This window comes from Schistocerca americana, chromosome 3 (assembly GCF_021461395.2).
Source record: "Schistocerca americana isolate TAMUIC-IGC-003095 chromosome 3, iqSchAmer2.1, whole genome shotgun sequence".
Classification (NCBI taxonomy): domain Eukaryota; kingdom Metazoa; phylum Arthropoda; class Insecta; order Orthoptera; family Acrididae; genus Schistocerca; species Schistocerca americana.
Window position 1 is genome coordinate 724,162,098 of NC_060121.1, and position 12,899 is coordinate 724,174,996.

Genomic DNA, 12,899 nt, shown 5'->3' on the forward strand with positions numbered 1-12,899 from the left:
GAGGAAATTACATGAAAATAAATTTAAAATAGTTGTAGAGATATGGCTGGACAAAAAGCATTCTGTAACACTAATGAATTTATATATAAAGAAAAAAGGTGATCTTTGATTATAAATTTCACTCTAAGGCATAAAATTGTAGCTTCTGGCACACAAGGGTTGCCCAGAAAGTAATACACCACATTTTATTCTCTGCCAAAAACAATGCTTCGAATACGAAATGTTATGTGTGTATTAATTGAAGCCTCCTGAGTGAGTGTGTCAAGTTTCTGTCACTTCTGACAGATAGCATAGCTGTGGGACAGTTTTAAAATGGCATCTGTAGGTGATGTACATTACAAGCAACTGCCGTCATTGGATTTCTGACTGCAGAGAAAGAAACTGTGGGGAATGTTCACAAACACTTGTGGAAAGTATATGGAGCGACTGCTGTCGAAAGAAGTACAATTAGTCCCTGGGCACAGAGGGTGAGGTCATCAGAAGGTGGTTCGGCAGAGCTCCATGATTTGCAGCAGTCAGACCATCCATTGCTGTCACACCTGACATGTTGCAGTGAGCTGATGTCATTCATCATTAAGGATGCCACTCATGGAAGACATTTTGAGGATGATGAGGAGGTGATTCACACAGTGAAGCACTGGCTTTGCCACCAGGACAAGGATTGGTACCGACAGGGCATACATACCCGTGTTTCTCGCTGTAGGAAGGCCATAGAACGGAATGGAGATTACATGGAAAAATAGGGTGTGCAGATAAAACACGATTATTTCATGTGTGTAATTCTCATTATGTTCAATAAAGAATTGTTGAAGAAAAAAATGTGGTGCATTACTTTCTGGGCAATCTTCTTACAACCTATTTTTTAGTGTACACAATCTGTGCAACAAAACTAATTTTGTGATGAGTACAAGAAAGCAATATTATGTAATAATATTTGACTTATGTTAACTGTTTCTTTAATTATTTGTACAACAGTTTGTGTAATTATGTCTGAACAATGACGCCTTATACAACATAACAGTTGTTTATGGGCAAATAAATCAGTTCAGTTTAATTCACAGAGATATTCTATTTTTCTGCATTAAGATTTTTATGTACTCTCTTTTATTTCTTTTTTGTTTTATTTGCTTGGCTTCATGCATCTTTGGCATCCTGTACAGTTTCTTCTTGTCCTCCTTTATGGCATTCCTCTTCTGATTTAATTTTTCTCCTTTATCACTATTTGACTGTCTCAGTGGACAATTTTTTTTCTTTCTTCCTGTACCTTATAGTTTCACTGAATGTGTCTTGGATTAAGGATGCCATTTTCTGTCACCAGTCTTATATGTAATTATTTTTTTCTTCTTCCCTTCTTTTTACTGTTACCTTGATTCTTCTTGTTCTATATTTCTTGTCCTTGTGTTTTAGTTTTAGTATAGCTTATCTCTCTGCCTTAAACTTACCTTGACTCCTCTTCTCAGAGACCTTTTATCTCAACTTTAACTTGACAAGAGAATTATCAGAATTACAACTGAACAGAACTGATAGTGTCTGTTACTGATGATTTATGTATACACTGAAGTGACAAAACTCATGGGATACCTCCTAATATAGTGTTGGACCTCCTTTTGCCTAACGTAGTGCAGCAGTTTGACACAGCATGGACCCAGTAACTTGTCGGAAGTCCCGTGCAGGAATATTGAGCCATGCTGCCTCTATATCCATCCATAATTGCGAAATTGTTGCAGGTGCAAGATTTTGTGTACAAACTGACCTATCAATAATTTCCCATAAATGTTCAATGGGCAATGTAGACGGCCAGATCATTTGCTCTTATTGTCCAGAATGTTGTTCAAACCAATTGCGAACAACTGCGGGCTGGTGACATTGCACATTGCCATCCATAAAAATTCTATTGTTTAATGGCTGCAAATGGTCTCCAAGTATCCAAAAATAGTCGTTTACACTCGGTGATCAATTCTATTCCATATAAACGTAGCCCATACCATTATGGAGCCACCACCAGCTTGCACAGTGCCTTGTTGACAACTTGGGTCGATGGCTTTGTGGGGTGTGGGCCACACTCTAACCTTACCATCAGCTCTTATTAAATGAAATCAGGACTCATCTGACCAGATCACTATTTTCCAGTTCCTAGGATCCAACCGATATGGTCACAAACCCAGGAAAGGTGCTGAGGCAATGTTGTACTGTTAGCAAATAAGCTCGCGTTGGTCGTCTGCCACCATAGTCCTTTAATGCCAGGTTTTGCTACACTGTCCTAATGGATACCTTCATTGTTTGCCCTCATTGATTTCTGCAGTAATTTCACACAGGGCAGCTTGTATTTTAGCACTGATAACTCTAAACAAACACTGCTGCTATCGGTCATTAAGTGAAGACCATTGGCAGTTTCAGTGTCCATGCTAGGAAATAATTACTTTAATTTATTATTCTCAACACACTCCAGACAATGTGGATCTTTAAATATTGAATTCCCTTTAAATTTCTGAAATGGCTTGTCTCATGTCTCTAGTTCTGATTACTGTTTCATGTTCAAAGTCTGTTAATTCAGTCATGTGGCAATAATCATGTCAGAAACCTTTCCATGTGAATCACCTGAGTACAAATGACAGCTCCACCAATGCACTGCCCTTTTATTCCTTGTGTACTCATTCTACCACATCTGTATATGTGTATATTGCTATCCCATAACTTTTGTCACATTAGCGTATTATTGATTTGCTGTATTACTGTTAGATGATAACCATGTTCTGTATTTTTCATAATCATTTTACAAGGGCACTTCAAAATATAACTTAAAGTTGAATATGACAGGTCAAATAATTTGTATTGTATGATGCACTACACTCCACAATATCAGAGTTACACCACATTATTTTTCAGCATAATTACCACATCTTTTAAACAACAATCAGAATGCTGTAAAAATTGTTCAGTTGCTCGATCTGCTTCTTGCTGTTGGAAACATTATATGATCACTGTTTGACTGTCCTTTTTGTTGAAAAATCTCTTTCCCTTAGATGTCCTTTCAGCTCTCTGAAAAGGCTGAAATTACATGTTGTGAGATGTGGACTTCCCAGTCAGCTTCACCAACATCTGTTTGGCCTTAATCAAATTTATGTCAACATGTCACTACGCTGGACATGGAATTTCACCTGGACCATATAGCATCTGAATTTCATGTTGAATCTGTATCAGATTTAAACATTTTGCCCACAGGAATTGTACTGTTGAGTCTACTTAAACTTTGGAGTGTGTTTCCAGTTGTTGTGCCATTTCATTCCTGCACTGTGATCCATCTGCTTTCCATATTGCAGCAGAACTGTGGCTGCAGTGAACTCAGAACATGTGTTCTCTTCTGACAATGCACCACCCTTGTTGCATAATGGCCTTAATTAGGGACAACATGTGTAGCTTACTTCCTGAAGTCCAGATGTATTTCATATTTCACTGAATCAAATTGATTTGAATTCTAATAACTCTTTGGAGGCTGAGTATTTTATGGCTACATCTTAAAGTTAGTCTTGTGTCATCAATTTGGCATTGAAGTGTGCCATTGTTATAAAGTAGACATATTTGTATTCTTATCTTTCTCATTCTTTCATTAACATGTTAGCATTGTTGCCTGTAGAAAGTGTTAGCCCAGGTTCAATTCCTGGTCAGGTAAAAGATTTTCTTCATTCCTACACTGAGGTTTTGTGTTGTGTTAATCATTTCATCTCATATTCATTGACGTGCAAGTCACCAAGGTGGTGTCAAATAGAATGACTTGTGTGAGGTGGTCACAGAGCACTACTGGGGCTCCTGGCCAATAATATTGTATGATCATTTCATTTTTCATTGATGGTTGTGTATAGTAATTCGTTGTTTTCCAAGTTTTTAACAACCAGCAACCCTGTTCATTATAAATTGTATCTACCTGTTCCCCATGGTAACAGAAAAGTAATTCTCTTTCTCTATCTTCTTCATCCCACTTATTCATATTTCTTGTTGTGCTACAGTATTTGTTAATGGTGCTGCTTGTGCAATTTCTTCCATTCTGCTTGGCCATAACTAGTGTTTACATTCTGCGTTCCAAAGAATCATATTCATTTTCCATTTCCAAAGTGCTGTTTTCCCAGGTTTATCTGTCATGCTACAAGGAACTGAGTTTTGTTTCCGAAATATATTGTTCTGTGTAATAGGATCAGAAGAACAGGTTCTCTTTGGTCAGGGTTACCATACCCTAACCAAATTATCTCAGTTTTAAGGCACTGTAGACTCATCTTTCACTTTTTCATGTGCTACATAACACACATTCTTTTTGTGTCGTGCGCCTGATGATAACTTGGCATTTTGTCCAGTGGGATGTGAGAGTGAGGCATGTTCACAGAGCTGAACTATACTCCAAGAACCTCCAACTCAGTTACCAGAAACAGCAATTCTCAACATTACTACATCAAAACAGCCTTAAATATTTAGATGTTCGAACAGAGAACGCATACCCAACTTGGCATAGGACAACCACCAGTTCCCAAAACTGCTTGACCTCTTGTTAATCGATGCATTTAAATTCTGAATTGTGGTTAATAGGATCTTTACTATTCCTTGAAAAGCAGAAGAGAAGGTCATAGTGAGTAACAAGCTCTTCATTATTTGTTCCAATAAAATTTTGAAGTTCTGACCATGAAGACCACAATGCTGTGTTATTTCACCCTCATGCTACTCAAACTAATAATTTCTCAGATTTTCTCCACAAGTAAACATGTTCTGCAATAGGGAACAGTGTAAAAATAAATTTGAAGGTTTACATGCAATGTTTCAGTTATGTCCTTTCCTTGCAAGCTATACAAGTGACTGATTGGCAACAGCTCTGTTTTATGAAGATCCCAGCCTACTGTTTTTATCATCATTGTGTTTTATTAAGCTTGTCAGTCACTTTTATATCTGGGCTCTCCTTGTTAGGGGTGACTCATCTTAATGCCAGTTGTTGTCACCGGTAAGTTTAATTTTTTCTGCCTACTATTGTACAAGTATTTAAGGGACAGAGGTTCCTTGTGGATTCCATAAACAGTTATAAAAATAGACACAATGTCTGCAGGTACTTTTAATGAATTTGCAATGGCTGTGACAGATGTGTAAGTTAAGCAGGCCATAACAATTTCTAATGAGGGAAGACAGAACTCGTGACACACTTGGAGATGTTATAGTACAAGGGGAAAATTAAATGTGATATCTATGAATTACAAATACACCAGGAAAGTAATCCATAAATATAGCGTTTATTATTAGTGTCTCAAATGCTTTTGTCTAATCCATATTTTAGTCTGATAACCAACATGTGAATTACAAAAGAGCATTGTTTAATCACATCTTATTGGTACAGACAGCTGAAACAGTGGAAGCCATTGTGACGCAACTGATGGAGAAGCAGCGTGTAGCTCGTGCAGCTGCTCTTAGCAAGCAACTCGAATGTGGGTGCCCAGATTCCACATGTGCTGACAGTAAGACATGTTCCCATCCCATGCGACGAATTACTGCAGCAACAGCAGAAGTTGACAGCAGTAATCAGGTATGTGCCAAGTGAAAAAGTATAAACAATATATAGTGTCAGGCTGTTTCTCTATCCTTCCACTAATTTATACTTATGTATGTAATACTTAACAAAATAATTTTTGTTTCTTTATACTTTAAGCAGTTTTATGTTGAAAAGGAACTGGTCTTGTCCCCATTCCACAAAAATCCTTCATGAAACTATAGAACATTTTAAATTCATTGTATATTAAATATATAAAATCAGTGCTAAAATGGAAAATCCTGGGTGGAATACGAACAATGATATGAAAGAATCACTTTCAGTTTGTAGGAAGCATTGAGAAAAACTTAAGTGTACACAATAGCTCAGATTTATGTGAACACAATAGCTCATATTTCAAAATTATGTTTCTTGGTTGAGAGCATTTCACTCTCTTCCTGCCTTCCCACCCACTTCTCCCCGCTGCCACCACCCAATCATATACACTAAATTTGAAAGTTATAATAAACACCACAGATTTTAAAGCAGGGCTTACTAGTGAAATAGTTCAAGGATGAACAAGTGAATGTAAGTGCCCAAAAGACACAACATTTAACGCAAGCAACCACATTGCCATCTTCAGATACACTGATGAACTGTTCATCACTGCACCTGATGATGGCAATGTGGTCACTTGCCGAAATATTGTACCTATTAAACACTGACCTCTGGCCACTCTCCTATGAACTGTTTCATCATGAAGTCTGTTGGGAAATGCTCAAGAAACACTAAGCTTACTCCAGCATCACTGCTAGCATTAAGACTGCAACACCAAGAAGGTGACACACAGCAAACCTCAGATTTATCAATTGAAGACATAAAGTCTGAAAATGAGTCCGTGATCATATTTTTGGCACTTTATTTTACAGGTCCATCTTGATCGCACAAATTTTTACACTTCACTATTACCGGTTTCGACTGCTGCCATCTTCAGATCCGTTACAAACAAAAACAGTGTCTAACCAACTAAGTTCAGTTTGCTTATGCTAAATCTATAAAAGTCCTGGTGCTACATAAGAAAGATAAAAAGTGTTTACTTGATTAACAGCCATGTATACCAGCCATACATACCATAAAATATTCTGATGTATTATCAACATCAAACTAAACATGTAGGTACATAGTAAGTGATGGTGACGACCAGAATGCTTCTGGTATTTGTGCAAAGAAACTGAGGTCAGCAGAGGGCACTATAGCTAGGGTACATGATTAACCAGTATTGCAAATGTAATGTTTAAAATGCAGTATGCGTTGCCATTAATTAAAATTACTTCACATAGCAAAATGAGCATCTGACAATAAAACATGTACTGACATACTATATGTGGAATTGGATCCATACTTAAAATCCACATAAAAAGTGCAAATACTAATAATATGAAGCCCCTAGCCTGGTAAGGTAAAACATAAAATTGTATAAAAGCCAGTAGAAAAAGGATAAGATCAAAAAGTCTACAGGGTGAAAAGTATTTAAACCGACAATCTCTGGGAGGTTGTAGGTGACATCAAAACAAATATTTTCCCCTAATGCCATTTTTTCCTGTGAGGAGTATTTAAACCAGTAGAGGAAGATTTTTTTGGCGGCAAATTAATTAACCCAACAAACACTTTTCCATTTTTTTATGACCTTTAACACAACCCAATTTCAATTACAGTAGATTTTCAAAAATGCCTCCATTGACATGTAAACAAATGTTACACCGTCGGATCATGTTCTGTCTGACACAGGAAAAAACCCCAGGAGTATCCTGAATTGTTCCTGCTGCTGCTACTATCCGGGCAACCAGATCCTCTTCTGATACAACAGGAGTTGCGTAAACAAGGTTTCTAATCTCTCCCCACACAAAAAAGTCCAGAGGGGACATATCTGGGGATCGAGCAGGCCATGATACAGGACCACCTCTGCCAATCGACATTTCTGGGAACTGTTGGTCCAGGAATCGACGCACACTACGACTGAAATGTGCCGATGCCCCATCATGTTGGAACCAGATGCGTTGTCTTGTAGGGAGCGGGACGTCTTCCAGCAATTGTGGCAATGCTCTGGCGAGAAAATTGTAATAGTGCCTGCCATTTAATAGCCTAGGTAGCAGATACGGCCCAATTAAACAGTCCCCAACAACGAAGAACCACACTTGATGAGTGCTAGTAGCTATGGCATGTGGGTTATCCCCACTCCAAACATGCAAATTGTGCATGTTGAAGACTCCATCACGCCTGAACGTTGCTTCATCGGCAAACAACACAGAGGATGGAAATGTAGGATGCATTTCACACTGTTCCAGATACCACTGCAAAAACTGTGCTCTGGGTGGATAATCAATGGGTTCCAGGTTGTGGACACGCTGTAAGTGAAATGGATGTAACAGTTGCTCATGAAGGACTGTTCTTACATTCGTCTGATTCATCCCCATGTTAACTGCAATTGCACGAGTGCTGATTGAACGATCCTGCTCCACATGCTGCAAGACAGCTTCCTCGAATTGCAGCATTCTTACTGTGTGACAGCGTCCCTGTGGAAGTAATCTGCTAAATGAACGGTCTTATGCAGACGTTGGTACACAGCAGCAAAGGTCGTATGATGCGGGATACGGCGATTAGGATATTGTTGTTGATAAACCTGCTGTGCAGCTCATCCGTTGTGGTGCGCTACACAGTACGCACCAACCATATCAGTGTACTCCCTCCAGGTGTATCACTCCATTAGTAATGAGAGACAATGCACTACTACACTGGTGGACAGCAGTTGCCTACAACTGAAGAGCGTGATACACCCTCTAACAACTGAAGATCGTAGTACGGTCTCTAACAACTGAAGAGCGTAATACGGTCTCCACCGGTTTAAATAATCCTCATAGGAAAAAATGACATTAGGGAAAAATATTTGTTTTGATGTCCCCTACAACCTCCCAGAGTTTGTCAGTTTAAATACTTTTCAACCTGTATCAAATAAAATCTTCCAGCCTGACAGATCAATTACTGTAAACGTAATTGTAAGGTAATTAACAAAGCAGTGACTATTAATTAAAAGTTAAAAAATTGATAGTCAATAATACATCCAGTGTGGTCTCAATGGCAGCACGTCATGGCTTCTCTGTATGACGTCCTTGTTTCCCTGCGGCAGAACTTTGGGGCAAGGCCGAGTCTCCTCATCGCCGATGGCTGGCACACACCACCAGACACCAATCCACTGGGGCGCTCAATGCTGCTCAAATGTATTCAGAGTCCTACTGGTTCGAGCAGCATTGAGCATCCCAGTGGATTGGCTTGCGGTCGTGTGCACTGGCTGGTAGTGGCGAGGAGACTGGGCTGTCCTCCAAAAGTTCCAACACAGGAAAATAAGAATGTCATACAGAGAAGCCATGACGTGCCACCATTGAGACCACACATTGGATGTGTTATTGACTAGTGACGTTTGCGGTAATTGATGTGTCAGACTGGAAGATTTTATTTCATAGATGTTTTAATGTTATACTTTTTGTACTGGCTTTTATACAATTGTGTGTTTTACCTTGCCAGGCTAGGGGCTTCACATTATTAGTGTTTGCACTTTTTATGTTGATTTCAGGTATGGATCCAATTCCAAGTGTAGTATGTCAGTACATGTTTTATTGTCAGACGCTCATTTTGCATTGTGAAGTAATTTTAATTAATGACTATTCATACTGCATTTTAACCATTACATTTGCAATACTGGTTAATCATGTACCCTAGCTATAGTGCCCACTGCTGACCTCAGTTTCCTTGTATAAATACCAGACGCATTCATCACCATCACTAACTATGTACCTACATGTTTAGTTTGACGTTGATAGTACATCAGAATATTTTATGGTATGTATGGCTGGTATACATGGCTGTTTAATCATATAAACATTTTTACCTATCTTATGTAGCACCAGGACTTTTATAGATTTAGTGTAAGCAAACTGAGCTTAGTTGGTTACACACGGTTTTTGTTTGTAACAGATCTGAAGATGGCAGTAGCCGAAACCGGAAATAGTGAAGTGTATAAGTCTGTGTGATCAAGATGGACCTGTAAAATAAAGAAACATCAACTTGTAGTGAAATGTGATAGATGGTTGGGTGTTTAAATTATTAGCATTTCGGTACCACTGCATAAAGTGGGTAGACATAAGGCCATCTGCATTTAGTATATAGGATGAATCACCTGAATCCAGCACTACAAATACTGCAGAAATGGAAAGCGCTGCTGATGAGTGGTTTCACAGAATGGGTCAGTAATCAGGGACTCGTATTGTTAGCCAATCAACAGATTGTAATAATTCTTAGAAAGTGTATTTTTTGTGCAAACGCACATTTGTTAAATGGAACAAAGCTTATTGACATTAACAAACTAAAAGTAGGGTAAATTAGAATGTCAGTGGTGTTTGTTGCCGGATTCTAATGTGAGTAATTTATGAGACATCATATTTTGAAAAGTATTCACACCTACACTTTCTTGTGCCATTCAACCTGCATAGTTGCTAGGTACAATGTTGTTATGTTTGTTTACAGTGTGGTTGTGTGTTCCTTCAGTGCACTGTGACTTGCTAATCACTTAAAATGTGATAGTCCAAACAGTAGGTTATGAGTGGATGATGGGATTTACTAATGCAGAGAAATCCAACATGCTCATAGAGCATGGAGAGTGTAGGAGCTATACAGTTTGTTATTGTATGGTGCATGTGGTAAGATGTTCCGATAGATGTCAACCGTATTGGCAGGCATTACATTTATGACTAGTAAAGGTCAGCGACTATGCTCTATCTTTGAGGCTTCTGTGGTGTTGTCATTCAGCGAAATAATAGAAACTTTTGTGTTGCTCATGCTGTCTTCACCTACCTCTATATCAAGGCCAGCCACAGCATGCCAAATTTCATGCGGGCAGAGAGTGTTGGCCACGTGCAGGCCGTGGCTCAGCCTGGCTCGGCTTAGCTCATTCTTTCCCAGAAGTATTCTGTACTGCACAATGTTTCCTTTGGTATTGCAGTATGACATTTTTTGGTCAGCACAACTCTCTCCAGTTCAGAAGAATCATGGTGTCAGTTCTGTTTACCTGTCGCTATTTGTTTGTGGTACAAAGGATGTTCACATATACAGTGGATGTTTGCACAAAAGAGCCAGTGTAGCGATCTGTCATTACAAGCCTTTAAAAATGAATGGGAATGACAGAAGAGAGGAATATGAATTCTCAATATCTATTATGCAGTCACATAAGTGATGGGCTCTGAAATTTTCTATGAAATGATATTACAATACCATTAGAAAGAATTTGACGATTTAGTTGTCACAGAAAGAACAAACAATTGCAATGGATGACAGATGTGATTCATTGGTCAGAAGATCAAGAATCGTGTTGTGCTAAATTTGCCAGCATGTGAAGAAATTGGTGGTACAATTAGTAAAATTTATGAAGTCCCATGCATTACAACACTGTCAGTTTTTGATGAAACTGAATGATGGATATGGAGGCTTTTTATATTATTTCAGAGTACAATGCTTAAGTCAAGGAGAATGCCTGGAATGATTTTTCGATTTAAAACTCACTACTGCTGAATTTACGAAGAAAAAAATGAGTGTAGGAATGAAAACTAGAACATCCAGTATGGATTTAGACCTCGAATTTTAAGTTGACTTGACTACACACTGCCTACAGTAAGACATTGCAGGGCTAGAAACAACTTCTTTCTGATGTGATGGGGATGCATTTTAAAAGAAAATGTGTTATAGAACGGATGCATCCTGACAAACACAGCCCAGTTCCCGAAGTGCACTACTGTTAAAGAAGATGTGAAGTCTGTAGAATTTGTTGTGGCCTTGAAAGAATTACAAAGATAGTTTCCTAAATGTTTTGAGGACACTGTCTATCTTACATCTATTTTTGAGCTGTTTCGAGACTGTTTGCTGGTTCAGTTGAAAGCATTTGCAGATGTAACTCATTGACCTGTGAGGTAATTCCCGTTTTAATAATAAATTCTTTTATGTTAAAACTGTCCAGGCCATCTACAGTGCTTTCCTCATGTAAAGTTTTCACATCTTCACAATGAGGTTGCATAAGTGCTTCAATATGTCAATCGACATATTTGTGTGAAAGACATTTCTTCAGTTATGAAACTAAAAAAATCACGATTATGTGGCAACTTGATTGTGAAAATCTGTGAACCTGTCTGCATCTGTCAGTATGCTGACAGATTGTACCAGATAGAAATACCATTATGTCTTCATTGGAACAAATATAAGTAAACAATGCTGAAAAGTTGTTACGTTTCTGATATATGCTTTTGATAAATGTGAAACATAAACCAAGTTGTGTGCAGTGCAACTGCCTTTGGCATTTAAATTTGGCGGGGTCACAGTTTCCCCCTCTCTGTCCTCCAGGTGCTCAGGTAGGTTGGTGCGGTGGTGGAGAAATGTGCAGCAAGGCTGAGCAGTATGACACTTGTGCCAGGGTACGGCCCACGAGATGAAATATTGGTCACCTCAGCTGTACATAGTGACTGTTCAGCTGTTGCTCCGTCCAGCACATTCTCCAGATCTCTCACCCGCACCTGGACAGGAGTTGCCAAGAGACTGGCACATGAAGCAGTGTGGAATGACATACTCCTATCTATCATTTAACCTCAGTGTGACTCGATGGTCAGCCAGGTTAGAGCCATTGTTGTTGCCAGAGGTGACAACTCTGTCTACTGAACATCACGCTCTTTATACCCCCAAACCATTAAAAAATTTAGTCATATACTCTTGCTGCTGTACTGTGTACAAAAAATAAGTAAAATTTAATTATTTACTATCCTTTCTAGAACTTCGGTTTCAACAGCCAGCAGTGTGCTCATGTTTCTGCTGCTGGGTAGAGTGGTACTTGAAATACGATAACAACTCCTTGTATGATAGTAGGATGCAAGTTTTTCAGTGTCCTGTATCATTTTGTTGCTCCAGATGTTCTCATGGGACATCTGATCTTGGAACATTTTCAGAATGGGAATGCTAGTAGTAAGTGAGTGTAGTACAACATGATGACAATCATCTCCTTGGACAGAAGCTATTTTCCTTAAGCACAACCTCCAGTCTATGGAAAAGCTGTAGTACAAGAGTACCAGTTATTCTGTTTGTGAACAAGATGACATTGTGATCACTTCTGACTGCCACTTGTTGCAAGAAATTGGCACCTACCGCTCATCCTGGTAGCTACAATGTAAGCTACACCCTGAATAAAAGAATTTTCATTGTGCAAATTGGTACAATGAATTTGAAAACTGGCAAGTCGTTTCTCTCATCATATTCCAACAATTTCCCGAAAGCTACTACAGTGTTGTCATTTCCTTATTTACCCAATCTTTCT

At 38.7% G+C, this 12,899-nt stretch overlaps 1 protein-coding gene across 1 annotated transcript in view; it reads left to right on the top strand.

Annotated features, from left to right (window-relative positions):
* The window catches only part of LOC124606343 (calmodulin-binding transcription activator 1), a 943,657-nt gene that overhangs the window by 677,295 nt on the left and 253,463 nt on the right, over positions 1–12,899 (top strand). The window contains exon 9 of the mRNA XM_047138326.1: positions 5,369–5,554. Coding sequence (XP_046994282.1) covers positions 5,369–5,554 — 186 coding nt within the window. The remainder of the gene's footprint in view (positions 1–5,368; positions 5,555–12,899) is intronic.